The sequence below is a fragment of the Myxine glutinosa genome, chromosome 13, assembly GCF_964187855.1.
Source record: "Myxine glutinosa chromosome 13, kmMyxGlut1.1, whole genome shotgun sequence".
NCBI lineage: Eukaryota > Metazoa > Chordata > Myxini > Myxiniformes > Myxinidae > Myxine > Myxine glutinosa.
In genome coordinates, this window is record NC_136273.1 from 5,666,244 (window position 1) to 5,682,473 (window position 16,230).

The following is a 16,230-nucleotide window of genomic DNA, read 5'->3' on the forward strand; positions in this document are numbered from 1 at the left end:
CACGAGCCTCGATCTTGTATACAAAAAATATATATTGATAGTTTGGCAGTACATAAAGGTAAAAAGAAGCTCATGAGCTTCCTGAGTATGGCTGGATGGTGTCGGAGATTTTGGCAAAGATTTTTCTGACGTTATCCCTTTGATTAATCTGCTCAATGAAAAGGCAACATTTGTGTGGTTTTCCGAAAGAACTTGAAATTAGCAGTAAGGCTTTATAGTAAGGCTTTATAGATGATAGTAAACGCCTGCTAGCAATGTGGGGGCTGGAGATGCTTTGCTTCAGGAAGATGCTGTAGGCATAGATCATGCTGTATGCTATTAGTTGAAGTTTGCCAATCCACAAAATATCGATTCAACAATAGAAAAAGAGACCCTTGCTCTTCTCCTAACTTTGCAACCGTTTGAGGTATACTTAGGTACAACTACTTTTCCAAGTGTAGTTTTCACAGATCACAATCCTTTAACTTTCATTCATAAAATAAAAATGAGAGATTGATGTGATGGAGCTTTTCTTTTCAAGAATTCAACCTGGAAATTGGACACATTAAAGGTAAAGACAAAGCAATTGCAGATATACTGTCAAAATCTGAGTAACTCAGGGATTATTCCTGTAGTCTGTGGGGAAGTATTACTGAGGATAATCTGTTTTCATTTTTGTATTTCTGAATGGTATTCCTGGCTGTAAAAAAAAAAATTTTTTTTTTTTGTCATTTGTGTAAAAGGTAAGCAAGTTCTCACTCTGTTCAAACTTTCTTCCTTCAAGGGGGGGAGTGTTACAGACAGTACTTTCATTTAATTGTGCTTTGGTGAAGGTTCTAGTGGCTGTTAAATCACAACAACAGCAACATGAGGAATAAAAAGCCACCAGCAGTTTGAGAACGGACGGAAGGCGAGTTAAGAAGACGAGGAGAGCAAGAATGCATCAGTACGTTCTTGAGGTGGCACGCTCAGTTTTAAGCAGTGCAAATCATTTAAGAACCTACCTGTCCGACATTGCACTGCTATTATCTCAGCGACAACTTGAAAGCTGCTCCTTGTAAACCCTCGTTGGCCTCATTTTCGGTGACGTATGTGCCATTTTTGAGAAGGTACTTGGCTGGTTGATTGGTGCATACTCAGCTTATTCATCCCTCCAACCTCTCCTATCCTTCAAGTAACATGTCATCCTTTTCAGCCTGGAGTTCCCATCTTCATCGGCTGTGATAGTTTTACCTGTGGACTCGGGTTCTTCTTTATGCTTCAGTGATATGAGGACTTCACCTCGTAACATGACTATCCAGGCGGCTTCATCCTGTGCGCACCCTCTGGACTACATCCTTTCAACCGTGCTTACCCATTTATAATCCGCTGGGGTTTAACTCCTTGCTTGAGATAAGTGGTCACATTGAGGGTCGTGGGTTAACTTGTAGTTTCATTATTGTTTTTGACATTTCTAGTTATTTAATTTGGGGATACCTAGGAAAGTCATTGTTACATTTAATTAGTATTATTGTGCTTAAGGTAAACAGTGGAGATTAAATCGACATTCCTTTTAAAGTTACCTGTCTCCTGCCATATGTTGGTTTCACCCTTAAAACAACACTAAGGGTACATCAGTGCCTTCATTTATTTTCTGTTGTGCCACCCTCCGGGTTACCAGCACAGTCATTACGCTGCCCTGAGGTAGACACATAAACCCCCCCCCACACACACACACACACACACACACACACACACACACACACACACACACACACACACACACATATATATATATATATATATATATATATAAATATATATATATATATATATATATATATATATAATGTTGCGAATATGGAATTTGGCCTCCATATCCGCTTGTAAATATTCCCCTATTTTCTCCAATACTCCCCAACTTTCCCCAATCCCCCATTCCCTAGTCCCATTGCATGTAAACAACAATCAGTAGAGCCGACCTTCCCCTTATTCCCCCATTAAATGTCGTGCCCAGGTCCACCGCACCACACGTAGACAACTTTCGGACATCTTCCTAGTTATTCTTAATCTATGTCAGTTAAGGCCTCGTTTCCATTAATTATGACTCTTCGTTGCACCAGAATGTGATTATATGGCATCAGTAGTGAGTTTAGGACCTTTCCCATACCTCCTCCCATCTTCTTCCCCAAACAACAACAATAACAACAACTACAACAACAATTACAACTACAACTACGACTACAACAACAGAGGGGCGGGGAGTGTGCGTCCTCACACCGGCTCGGTTACCCGCCATGACCATGCGCTCCACGGCGTTACCCCGAAGGGGCTGGCTGTCAGCTCCTCGTCAGGGGCGGAGCCAGTAACCCCCCCACGCACCCAATGAGAAGCAACGTGCCGATTCCATCTGGGGCGGCGCTAACGAGCCGAGGGCGTGTCACTCCCCGCCGGATATACGCGGCCCCGCGCCGGATGTGACGTCAGATGCGCCCCCAGCTGGAGAAAGAACGTTGCCTACGACCGCTGAGAGGAAGAGAACCCGCCTGTGAAAGAACGTTACCACCTCGAGCGCTGTGCAACCTTCCGCATCTTTGGACCGGACCGGACCGTACTGTACCCTGCCCCGAGCCCAGGAGGACCTGGAGCCATCGATACCCGCTGTCCTGCCATCAACCCCCGTGTGAGTCAGCCGTTGTCCCGTTTGTCTGTCGTCTGTCCGGGGTTAATATAAGAGTGTGTCTAAGTGCCTGTCTTTCTGTGATTATACCTCTAGCCCCTGTAATCTGACCTTTCCGTACGAATATAATCTCCTCCGGAGGTCTTGAGAATTGAAACATTGGTGTCGTATTGTGTTATTGTAATCCAGCCGGGTGTCTTCTTTTTCTTATTGAGCCAGCATCGCGCGACTAGTCAACGTTCGGGCACAATCGGGTAACTTGTGCAGACGTGGTCATACCATAAAACCGCTCGGTAAATAACATCCAAGCCACGTCTGTAACAATTGGGTTAATATAAGAGTGTGTCTAAGTGCCTGTCTTTCTGTGATTATACCTCTAGCCCCTGTAATCTGACCTTTCCGTACGAATATAATCTCCTCCGGAGGTCTTGAGAATTGAAACATTGGTGTCGTATTGTGTTATTGTAATCCAGCCGGGTGTCTTCTTTTTCTTATTGAGCCAGCATCGCGCGACTAGTCAACGTTCGGGCACAATCGGGTAACTTGTGCAGACGTGGTCATACCATAAAACCGCTCGGTAAATAACATCCAAGCCACGTCTGTAACAATTGGTGTCAGGAGTGGGATTCGAACCTGGGACTAAATTTATTTAGCCCAAATTTTGGAACACCAATTGTACTATTAGAGTAACAATTGGTGTCGAGGAGTGAGATTCGGACCCGGGACGAAATTAGTTAGGCCCAAATTTTGGGAGGGGAAATCGAGCCGGAGCGCGTACGGCGCTCGACCGAATCGATTCGGAGCGCGGTCCCGCGGTTACTGCGCTCGACGAAATTATAACGAAAAAAAAAAAAATTTGGATTTGTTTTACGAAACTCGAATTTTGCAAGTCGCGCTATGGCGGATCAAGACGGCTGGGGTCCGGTAGGGGAGAGTGAAGCAGGGTCGGTCCAGGACCAAATTGAGGGACATGAGGGACATGAGGAGAGCGAAACAGCGGGGGTAGCAGACGCGCGAAATGGCGCCTCGCACATAGCTACGGCGGCCGCACCCGCTGCACAAGTGGGAGGGATGGCCCAGATGCAGGTCCTCATGGAGCAATTTATGGCGCAAATGCAGGCGTCCCTCAAACTGCAGAGTAACCAATTGGGGAACCGGATGGATGCTCAGAGTGAGCAAATGAGGGTTGATAGTGGGCGAATGGAGGGCCAAATGGGGGTAATGGGAAACCAAATGGGGGTAATGAGGGACGAAGCGAGGGGTACCAGTGAGGGGTTAGACAAGAAATTTGGGAAGTTAGACAATAATTTTGAGGGGTTAGACAACGGGATAAAAGAAGTGAAAAATGGGTTAATGGGGGTAGAAAATAGAATGGCTGCCCAGGAGAATCAGATAGAGGGAGTGAAAAATGGGTTAGAGGGGTTAGAAAACAGTATGGAAGGCAAATTGAGGGACATGAGGGACCAAGCGGAAAGGGAAGTTAAACAAATGGAGCAGCAGATAGAGGGGGTCAGAATGGGGGTAGAAACCAAACTGGATGCTCACAGGGAGGAAATGGAGCAGATGAGGGTGGCATCTGGGCAGGAGATGCAAGTGATGGGAGAGGAGATCAGAAGAGGAGTGAGTGAGGAGGTCGGAGGAGTGCGCGAGGAGGTGAGGCACTGTAAGGAGCGCATGGAGAAAGAGGTGAGAAAGGGGACTGTAAAGTTACAAGGGGGCATAGAGGACCTGACGCAGGAGGTGGAGCAGCTGACGGTGGGACAAACGGAGTTAGTGGAGCAGGTTCAAAGGAACACTGCGGTATTAGGAGGGTTGAAAGCGACACAAAACGACATAAAAAACGACTTGATAGCGACAAAGAGGGAATGTCAGATGGTACGTGAGGGACTGACAACGAGGTTGGACGAGGTGATAGAGGTAATGGAGACGAAGGACCGGCAGGTGAGGACGCACCTGGAAACGGTCAAGGTAGCCTTAGAGGATGAGCTTGAGGAGACGTACCGGGGAATAAAAGAGGTGAGGCACAAATTAGAAGAAGTGGAAGAAGGGGTGAGCGAAATTAAGAAGCGACGGAGAGGGGATAACAAAGAGATAAAAGAGGAGATAAAAGAATTGGTCCAAAGTCTGTGTTTGGATCGTGATGTGCTCGTTAACCGGATGAGGGATTCGCAGGTGATGGAGGAGAAGCGAAGAGGAAGAGGACCCGGTGTAAGTGGTGACCAATATGGTCGTGCGTATGATGCGCCAGGTGATTTAAGAGGCTTGGGGGTCGAGATAGACCCGGGTGTTCGTGAGAGGCCGTTGGTGAAGTGTGCGACAGGTCTGGTGTGCGAAAATGGAGGTGTGCAAGAAAGTCCGACTCTGGGGTGTGTGAGGAAAAAGTGCGTGCCAAGGAGTGAGTGTGCTGGCGAGAGTGAGTCGGTCGTAGCGCGTGTGCGAGGGAGCACGTGGAAGCGCGGGGTGGTGAGTGTTACAGAGGGTGTGACGGGAGAGTGTGCGCAAGAGTGTGCGCGAGAAAGGTGTGTGACGGACAGGTGCATGAGGAAAGAGTGCGCTGTCAGAAGTAAGGAAGAGTGTCCACCTGTGGTGAGTGTTACAGAGGGTGTAACGGGAGAGTGTGCGCGAGAAAGGTGTGTGACGGACAGGTGCATGGGGAAAGAGTGTGCTGTCAAGAGTAAGGGTGAGTGCGTTGTCACGAGTGGAGGTGAAAGTAGTGAGAGTGACATGGAGCGTGAGTTAGTTGTGACAGGTGAGCGAGGATGTACACCTGGGATGGAAGGATGCACACCTGGAATGGTAGAGCGTGAGTGGGAATGCACGCTGGAGTTGGTGGTGAGGCACGTGGTTGGGTGTGCGAATGAGAGCACACCTGTGATTGTCACAGAGGAGGTGACCGAGGAGGGGGTGCGAAGAGGTGTTTTGGTGAGGTGTGCGAGCAACGAATGTGTGCCACAGTGTTCGGTGGTCTGGTGTGTGACCAACGCTGTGAGTGGAATGAGGGTACCTGGGTGTGTAAGGAAGGGTACGAGGAGCATGGGCACAGCTGGATGTGTGAGCAAGGAACGGGCTGCGGGGTGTAAGCGTCCAGGTGAAGCATCGACGTTAGACGGGGTAGAGTTTAGAACGACTTATAGCCGAATCGGGCCCTCAGTGCGTGCTGGGCCTCGCTTTGAACGGCCGCGTCCGTGCTCCACTAGGCGGAGCGGGCAGCCCGATAGAAAGGGTCGTCATGGCGACCACTTTTTGGTGAGGCATTCCGGCAGGCCGAGATCGAGCCATGGGATGGCTCCGTGCCGAGATGGTGCGTGGGATCTCGGCCCGGGTAAACCTCCTTCCCTGCACCGAATGCGGGATGTATCCAGCCGCTGGCACAAAACAACCAGCATTCATTGTTTGGCTTTACGAAGCCGGGCTTTGGACAGGAATTGGCGCACCGAGAGGTATTAGTGAGTCGACTGGGTGATGAGGTTAGTGTTTTGGCCCCGAAATTAGAAAAAGGCGAAATTTGATGATTGGCAGTAGTGATTGGCAGATGATGGGCAGTGATTGGCAAATTTTTGATTTGTTGAAATTTGATGTGCAAAATTGGTAGTGAGAGACCCCCGATGTGGTGGGATGGCAAATCCACCATCCCTCACAGGTGTGGGGGCAAAGGAGCACTAGATTATGGGGTGTATGGCAGTGAAAACTAGCCCGGGTGGGTTAGGATATGGTGTGTAGGGATCTAGCGAGGATTGACATTAGGTGACGTTAAGTTTAGTTAGTGACTGATACCTGTAGTAGGGACGCAGGTAGATTAGTGTGGATGATAATGACGAGGGAGCGCAATAGTTTAAAGGGACGACTGGGAAGCGCAAGTTTCAGAAGGGAGTAGTTAGCTGAGATGATGCCGTGTTTGTGAGAATTGAACAGGTGTGATTGCACAGGTGTGCAACTGGACAGGTGTGTGGAGCAGTGTATGAGTAGTGAGTGTGTGGATCAGCGCGAATGCGCTTGGGGAGAGAAGGGTGCAGGTGGCACCAGGTGTGAGAGCACAGGTGTGCAGGTACAGGTGTGTGGAGAGAGTTGGAGTAAGTGGTATGGAGTGGTGTGCATGGTGCGAAGGTGTGGATGGGGGAAGAGTGGACCCCTTTCACGAGTACCCGGGGCGGGTAGTGTAAGTGTTAGGTAGAGGGTACAGGTAAATTGTGGTTGGATATTGGCATCTGTGGTGCGGTTGCAGAATGGTGTTGTGGATGGGTGCATTAGTGTTGTGGAAATGGCTGGGCGTGTAGCCTGTTAGTGTGTGTAGTTGGTTGGGCACTCCACCACTGTGAGGATGTCGGCCAGGTGAGGCCGCAGGTGGGCTCTGGGAGCCGGTAGAGTTGTGGATGGGGCCCGAGGATCCGGAGGATGGACCCGGGTAGCCCAGTGCCAGAGAGGGCACCGAGTGGGGAGAGTGCCAGAGGGCCTTCCCCAGGTAGTTAGGTTAGGGTAAGGAGCAGGTAAGCTCGGAGGCAACCGCAGTGGTGGAGGTGTGCAGGTGGGTAGACCCACTGGGAGAGGTACACGCCACAGCCCAGAAATTGTGCGAGGGCACCGGGAGATGAATCGGGGGAGTGAGACCCCAAATTGAAGAGCACCACAGTTTGGCCAATGGGAATTGGTTTTTTAGAACCCATAGTGTAAGAGGGCCAATGGTTTGGCCGGAGAAAGACCCCGGGTAGTGTAAAGTTGTTAAAGTCATTTAGGAAATAGTTAGGATTGATGAACCTGTCGCACCATACGCAGCCACTTACCTGTGGTGATGATGATGACTCCACACCTGTGTTTTCTTTGTTTTGTTGCAGGAAATGAGATTGCTGTGGATTTGTGAGACGCATCACGACGTGGATGAGACATTGGGGTGATTCCATCTCTCCCTCCCTAGGAGGGACTGATGATGAATTGGTAATGGCAAATTTTGATGTGCAGTTGGAGATGGCAAATTTTGATGAGAGTTGAAAATGGCAAATTTGATTGGTTAGGAGGGAGAGAAGACGAATTTGGTATATGGGAGGAACGGGGAAGACAGTAGGGATGTTTGTTGATTTGTAAAGTAGATGTTTATGGGTAGTGTTGTGTTTTGTGGATACAGTAAGGGGTAAGGGAGGGGCCATGTAGGTTACCTGGTGGGGGGAGGGGCGTACGATAGGAACGTACCTGTCTCACCTGGTTCCCATGTGCCCCCAGTGTGCATCACCTTACATTGCGTGCACTTTTGCGCCCTTACCACCTTACTCACTTGTCTGCTTCTTTTGTCTCCCACCTCCGAGGATCTGGCTTTGGGGTAGAGAGAGAGGAGAGAGAGGTGCTGGCTGCGCAGTTGTGGGCCTGCACTTTCGCTGTTTGCTGCCGGGATCGATACACCATATGGACCGCAATGTTTGTGGCCACCCACAATGGACCGCAGTTCGTTTGCGGCCAAGCACCACCCGTTGATGGACCTATGGGTCAACGTGGCACCTATGCCATACAGGTGAACCACTAATAGTTAACACCACTGAAGGCCACACGAAGAGCAAGAGACACCTGCAGGGTTAGGGGTTGTCGCATTTATTTTTAATCATTGAACAATGGTGACTGCACCGATTGGTGGTGGGGTGGTGCTTTTGATGCTGGGATGGGGTGCTCTGCACGTTATTAAAGGCCGTCGGCCACAGAGCACTCGTGGGTTGGTGTATCGATGTTGGCAAGCGCGCTCTCTCTATGCATAACATCTGCATGTGTTCCTCCAAAAACAGGTCCTGGATCGTAGTGTAGATATCAGCGTAATCTTGTAAATAATGCTCCCTACCGGCTGTATGTTTAGTTTGAGGATTCTTTCCGGATTCGGTTATCCTGTGGGTGTGTTTCTGTGAGGAGAAGGGTGCAACGTCGCAGGGGGACATATTTACTCATTTGTGAATATCTGTAAAACTGTCGCACTCAGGGTAGAGTTAATAGTAGAGGGAACTACATTGCGTGCCACACTAAAGTAGGTAAAAATTTATCGGGTCGGGACGCCCCGAGGGTAGAGAAGGGTGCAATGTTGCGAATATGGAATTTGGCCTCCATATCCGCTTGTAAATATTCCCCTATTTTCTCCAATACTCCCCAACTTTCCCCAATCCCCCATTCCCTAGTCCCATTGCATGTAAACAACAATCAGTAGAGCCGACCTTCCCCTTATTCCCCCATTAAATGTCGTGCCCAGGTCCACCGCACCACACGTAGACAACTTTCGGACATCTTCCTAGTTATTCTTAATCTATGTCAGTTAAGGCCTCGTTTCCATTAATTATGACTCTTCGTTGCACCAGAATGTGATTATATGGCATCAGTAGTGAGTTTAGGACCTTTCCCATACCTCCTCCCATCTTCTTCCCCAAACAACAACAATAACAACAACTACAACAACAATTACAACTACAACTACGACTACAACAACAGAGGGGCGGGGAGTGTGCGTCCTCACACCGGCTCGGTTACCCGCCATGACCATGCGCTCCACGGCGTTACCCCGAAGGGGCTGGCTGTCAGCTCCTCGTCAGGGGCGGAGCCAGTAACCCCCCCACGCACCCAATGAGAAGCAACGTGCCGATTCCATCTGGGGCGGCGCTAACGAGCCGAGGGCGTGTCACTCCCCGCCGGATATACGCGGCCCCGCGCCGGATGTGACGTCAGATGCGCCCCCAGCTGGAGAAAGAACGTTGCCTACGACCGCTGAGAGGAAGAGAACCCGCCTGTGAAAGAACGTTACCACCTCGAGCGCTGTGCAACCTTCCGCATCTTTGGACCGGACCGGACCGTACTGTACCCTGCCCCGAGCCCAGGAGGACCTGGAGCCATCGATACCCGCTGTCCTGCCATCAACCCCCGTGTGAGTCAGCCGTTGTCCCGTTTGTCTGTCGTCTGTCCGGGGTTAATATAAGAGTGTGTCTAAGTGCCTGTCTTTCTGTGATTATACCTCTAGCCCCTGTAATCTGACCTTTCCGTACGAATATAATCTCCTCCGGAGGTCTTGAGAATTGAAACATTGGTGTCGTATTGTGTTATTGTAATCCAGCCGGGTGTCTTCTTTTTCTTATTGAGCCAGCATCGCGCGACTAGTCAACGTTCGGGCACAATCGGGTAACTTGTGCAGACGTGGTCATACCATAAAACCGCTCGGTAAATAACATCCAAGCCACGTCTGTAACAATATATATATATATATATATATATATATATATGAGGACAGACAAATAGATAGACAGACACACACACTGCTCGCATGTGCATTAAAATAAAGTGGAAGCATAGATAAGGAGCCCCAGGTTCCATTTGTACAATAACTCGTTTACAATAGGTTTTTTTCAAATACATATACACACATTACGAGCCCTTCTACGAGCCTCGAGCCTCTGCTGTTCACCACCATCCACTGAATGGATCAGGACAAAACAGGACGCAAAAGGAACAGCAGAGAGAGGGGAGAAACACCACCAGCAGAGATGAAGGTCAAGATAGAGGCAGACTTGGAAACCATTGGGTGTGGGGAAGAAGGGGGCAGGAGAGGATGCATGGGATGGACAAGATGGATACAGAAGGAAACTCAGGAGGGAAAACTGGAAATTTGGAAGGAGGGATTGGGGTTGGGTGGGAGTTAAGATAGAAAAGATCATGGTTTTGGATTGGGGGTGATCTGAGATGATAGTAAACGCCTGCCTTGAAAACGTGGGATTGTGGAATGGAATGAAACGAAAATGAAATGAAAACGTGGAATGAGATTGAAGAGAATGTGGATGTTGGTTCCACAGCAGGAAAAAAAAGTAATGAATGAGTGGAGGCTAGTGATCTTGGATTTAGGTAGTTTCACCAGAAAAAGGATGATGGACCTACAAAAACCTGGGAGAGGGAAAAGGGGACAAAGCACGTAAAGAGCAGAGGGTGCAAGACCAGAAAGGAGGTTGTGGAAGACAGAGACCACCGACAACCATATTGAGGATAAATCATAATTTATTTTTTGAAGAGTAGAAATAATAAAGGGAAGGGTCTAATCAATTTGCATCCCTGAGAAGGCTGGGGAAGTCAGGGGAGCAGATGAGCCGAGTCCCCACTTTTCCCAACATGACAAGTTCTCCACCGCGACCTTCCCTCAGTCGAACGGACACCAGCTCCTGCAACCACACAAAACGATCAGCATCACAAAACCTCGTTCATACATAGTTTGTTTGTACATTTAAAAGCTCCTGCCTCTTATACATCATCCTTGCACGATGTAGTGCTCGTCAGTGTTGGCGCAAACGGTGGAGCAAGAGCTTGACACCACAACCTATTACACAGATAGCAAAGCAGTCCTCGGCTACATTCACAATTAGTCAAAACACTTCCACGTGTGCATAGCAAATCAGGTTCACAAGATACACAATGTGTCGAGCCACAGTCAGTGGTGTCACGTCCCCACAGATGAGAACCCTGCTGACTTTTTGTGTAATGCTCAATACCAGCCAACCAGCTAGGAGGAACCTTGTAGTGCACAGGGGCAAACGTTTGAGAGAGCCAGACATGAGATCAGGGAGTCTCTTTGGACGAATCTCGGACTTAAGTAGATAGGAGGGAAAACCCTATCTACTTTCTTAATCCTCTTGGGGATGTCGAGTCACTCAAACTCCTGGGTCTCACTATCAGCCATGATCTTTCTTGGGCAAACCACATTTCAAAGTTGGCCTCCAATGCCAGTCTGGGCATCCTCTGTCATACAATGTCCTTCCTTGGCACACCTGAACTCCTTTTCACCGACAAGGCCTTCATCCGCAGCTTGATGGAGTACTGCTCTCCCCTCGAGATTGGCTTCCCTGCCTCACATCTTACTCAGGTTGATGCCATGGAAACCAAGGCCTTCAGGATTATTGGAATCTCCTGCCATGAAGCTGAGTCTATGGGCTTGTGAATTCGCCATTGCAGACAGCGAGCGTCCTTCCTGTTCTTGCATCCTTTGCTCTTTCCATGCTCTGTCCTGTTCACCACCATCTCAGATCCTCCCCAATCCAAAACCATAATATGTTTTATACCCTCATTAACCCTCTCCTCTCCCCATCCCACTCCCTCCTCCTTCCAAGTTTCTCTGCTAAGAGTTCCCTTGTGGATCCATCTTGCCCACCCTATACATTCTCTTTTGCCCAACATTCCTCCCCACATCCATTGTTTGTCTGCCTCCCTCTGCCTTGGCCTTCGGTTCTGCTCTTGGTGTTTCCCGCCTCTGCTGTTCCTTTTGTCTTGTTGCGTCCTGATCTATCCAGTGTACGAGCTCGAACTCTTTCATGAGCCTCAACTATGTATACCAAAAAATAAATGTTGGACTAGTGATTCACAGACAGGGTATTGCATCAGGAATTGTGCCACCCTTTGATGAGACCTTAAGCTGGGGACCAGTCTACTACCATTAACTGTTGGTCCATAAGATCCAACGTTGTTCTTTTTTGTTTTTTTAACAGATACATTACTGCAGGCAGCCTGAACAAATTCCAAATCATTGTCGTAGCCAGCTTCAGTCCAACACGAGAACCCGGTCAGCTGGTCCATGAAAGACATATATGAGCCATGGACCCCAAATAATAGGTTATGGCATTTGAAGAAGAAGATTATTATTACTTCCTATTTTATTGGAAAGGTTAAACTGGAGATCAGCATTGGAAGTTTTATGTTTATCAATATTCTACACACAAACACATCCACCTGTAGGAAACTGCAGTCAGTTCCCATGGTAACATCCAATGACACATGACCAAGCACAAGCTGCACCCGGCCTGACTTGTGCAATTGTAATCGTCCAAGGGGTCCTTCGGGCAAGGTCTTGAGTGAGCAGACACTTCCTTGGGAACCATCAGCAGCCTTGAAGATAGTTTTGAAAATCATTCTTACAGGTATGTCTTCCCTGTAGTATCTCTACTGTACAAATAATAAATACAGTTGAATGACAAGAGTAAAAAGAAAACACAGTTTGTCGTAAACAGGTGTCACAGCAACACAAGGCAATTGCTCAGAACAGAACACCTAAAAGGACAAACTCTTGAAAATGTAGAACGGCACTCGGGAGAGTGCATTCCTAAGCCAGGCTGAACAGTTTACGTTTTCTATCCCACTGATAGGCCGGATCTGGATCTTTTTAGACACCCTTTCTCTCCCTCTGCGCTGATATTCCCGCATACCCGTGGAAAGAGTTAACACTCAACCTCCCTCTTAAACTGGTTTGGTTTTACAAGTTTTTTAACACTTTGGATTTTTGAATAACAGGATTTTCCTTAATTTAACATGTTGTGTTAAATTTAAATACCGAGGGGCAGTCAATAAGTAACCTTAAAATATTTTTCACAACTTGTTTATTGCATGTACAGTATGTGAGTAACAACTGTTATTTTTCAACGTAATCTCCATTGCGTTCAATGCATTTTTTTCCAGCGCTTTACTAAGACCTGGATTCCTCAAGAAAAATAATCTTTTGGCTGCTTGTGTAGCCATTCGTGCACCACCTCTTGGACTTCTTCGTCGGATCGGAAAGTGGTTTCACCAAGCGCCTCTAAGTGGCCCAAAGATGTGGTAATCCGAAGGGGGCAAGGTCTGGCAAGTGGAGTGGATGAGGAAGACACTGAAAATGCAGGTCCTCGATTGTTGCAGCTGTAGCGCAGGCAGTATGGGGCCGAACATTGTCATGCTGCAGCAAAACACTGGTATTGAGTAGTCCATGACGTTTTGAACTGATTGCTGGTTTCATATGATTTTTAAGGAGGTCGCAGTTTGATGCACTGGTGATTGTGGTCCCTCTGGGCATGTAATGCTCCACAAGTGGGCCTCGGCTATCCCAGAAGAGCGGCAGCATCACTTTTCCAGCGGTCGGTTATGTGCGGAATTTTTTGGGCTTCGGTGAAGTTGAATGGCGCCACTCTTTGCTTGCCCTCTTTGCTTCTGGCTGAAAGTAGTGGACCCAGCTTTCATCCCGTCACTATGCGCTGTAAGAAAGCGTCACAAAACAGAAGCAACGTTGCAGAAGTTCTTCACGTGTCCACTCACCATTCTTTTAGTTCGGGTGTGAGTTGTCTAGGCACCCACCTTGCGGAACCCCAACACGTTGTGAATGATATGGTGTGCTGAACCATGGCTAATGTTCAATTCAGAGACCACTTCATCCAGCGTAATGCGACGGTTTTCCCTTAGCACGCGCTCAACCTGCGACCATTTCTGGTGTCGGCTGTGAGAGGCCGGCCCGAGTGGGCAGCGTCTGCCACACTGGACACTCCACTTTTAAAGCTTCCTGTCCCAGTCATACACCTGCTGCAGCGATAAACATGCCCATATAGCATCTTCATTCTGTGATGGATTTCACTGGGATTCACTTCCCAAGAAAAGGATTACAGAACGTTGCTCCTCCCTGGTGCATGCTTCTAAGGGAGCCGCCATCTTGGAACTGCTCTAATGACGTCACACGCTCAATGTTGCCAGATCTAAAACAGGCAAAGCATGACTCTTACCCATAGATATAACATATATCGTCTCCAACTACACATATTACATTCTCGAATTTATATCGCCATTTCAAGGTTACCTATTGACTGGCCCTCGTACTGTATAGCCAAAAAACATTTTAAAAATTGAAAATTTACATTCTGTGTCTTCTGGCATCAACTCTACGCAGAAAAACCTTATAGATGGTATTACTGATTTGATCTTATTTTACTCAATTGCTCTTATTTTTCTCTCAAAATTCTTGTTTTTTTTATTTATTAACGATTTTTGGACTTGCAACTTGGGGGCTCTAACGTATCTCATTGAAAGTCAATGAAATACATTGCAGTCCCCTCCCCCCCCCCCCCAAACTGCAAGTCCAAAAATCATCAATGAATCAAATGTGTTATAAACTGTTCATCGTTCACGATTTCGCAATCCCCTGAGGTTTACAAGAACGTAACCGCTGCGGACAGCGAGGTTTTATTGTATATAGTTTTTGGTCCTATTTTTCAATTGTGAAGAATCACTGAAGATTCTAGTATCAGGATCCAGATCTTCACCAAAATCAAATACCCAACCTGTCCATCAAGTTCCGTCTGAATCTGTCCATAACTTTTTGAGATATCCTGCTCACAGACACAAACCGACAGACAGATGAAAAATCGGTCAGAGACCGAGGACTTGTCGGAATGTACTTTTTTATCGGCCATTTACGACAAATATGGCGGCCGAACCACGTGACCGATGACATCATTAACATATTTTATTCCCCATGGAGTTCTTTACAATGAGCCATGTCTCAATTTTTTCTATTCAGCACTTTTGTAAATATGGAACTGCTAGGTTTTTCGGTTTTTCCAAGATGGCGGCCGAACCACGTGACTGATGACGTCATCAATTGGGCACAGTCTATTCCTGGGCAAGAGCAATATGTGTGCAAAGTTTGGCGATTCTACGTGCAACGGTGTAGATGTAGTGCTGCAAACAGACACAAACAAACGAACAGATCAACATACTTGCCAGAATCTTTTCCGGCAAGTAACAAACTAACAGGGATGAAAACGAAACGTCTGTCGACTTTCGGTGACAGAGGTAATGAATAAATAAACAAACCAGTTTAAACATTACCTCATCTTCTCGAGTGGTTACGCTTCCACCCTGTTCCGTCTTGATTTGGACTTCAGTCTTTACTTTAACATCATCCTGTGGTGTCAAAACCTGACCTGGAAGGGAATCAGGAAGCTGGAAGAACAAAAATTTCTCCTCCATATCGTTTTGAGCATCTTCGTCCTTTTTGGGTTCCTGCCACATTTCCTTCTCTTCCCCCTGCAATCCCAGCCTGGAGAACAATTCATAGATGGATGTTAAAGTAGTGTGGGATTGCACGTTGACGGGTTGTGGTTGAGGGAGAATGGGAGTGGACCGTTTTCTGGGAGGACTTCCACTTCCCTCGTGCTTTTCACACTCCCAAACTGGCTCTGGCTTTATCGCTGTGAAGAAGTAAGGGAGAACAGGGTGAGAGGTCGGGTAAGAACAGGTGCAGCATACAAAAACACCATCCGTCGTCCTTTTCAAATGAAACGCCATCATTTTGAGAAATGAATACATTCCGTGCTAGTTTTAACCAGAATTTGTTTCCAAAACATCAATTCCAAGGGTCACGGTGAAGCCTCGGCGTAAATCACATGCAGTGTGAACATCCGTGTATTTTTATATGAAGTACAAGAACTAGTAGACGATGGACAAATCAGCTTGGTGTACCGAATTTGAACCGGGGATTCCAGCATCACAAACCACGAGTTGGGATGCGAATGATAAAGTAATCATATCCTTGAGAATAAACAAATATGGTGCATACACAGAGTTCGCATGCACACCTCTCGCGACTGCATCCTGAATTTGAATCCCGACCGGGCTATAAACCGTCGTCCCGGTGTTTCGCAGGAAGGGCGATTCATCAATGTGTGTGACGTCCCTTGGATGTACGGCAAAATGGTCGTCCCATCCGCCGCCGTTAGTCGGCGGACGTTAACGAGCCTACGGGATCCTTCGCGAAGAGTATGCGAGCAATTGCAGCACCCTGTACAAATGACAAATTCCTGCTCTAA

General features: G+C 47.7%; 1 protein-coding gene across 3 annotated transcripts in view; it reads right to left on the bottom strand.

Moving 5' to 3' along the window:
• Positions 1 to 10,618: 10,618 nt before the first annotated feature.
• POLR3D (RNA polymerase III subunit D) overlaps positions 10,619 to 16,230 on the bottom strand; it is a 36,410-nt gene continuing 30,798 nt past the window's right edge. For all 3 annotated transcript variants that reach the window (XM_068133677.2, XM_068133679.2, XM_068133678.2), the window contains exons 7-9: positions 15,251 to 15,612; positions 12,356 to 12,511; positions 10,619 to 10,797 (exon numbers count right to left, since the gene is read on the bottom strand). In XM_068133677.2, the coding sequence (XP_067989778.1) occupies positions 10,678 to 10,797; positions 12,356 to 12,511; positions 15,251 to 15,612 (638 nt within the window). In that variant the 3' untranslated portion in view covers positions 10,619 to 10,677. The remainder of the gene's footprint in view (positions 10,798 to 12,355; positions 12,512 to 15,250; positions 15,613 to 16,230) is intronic.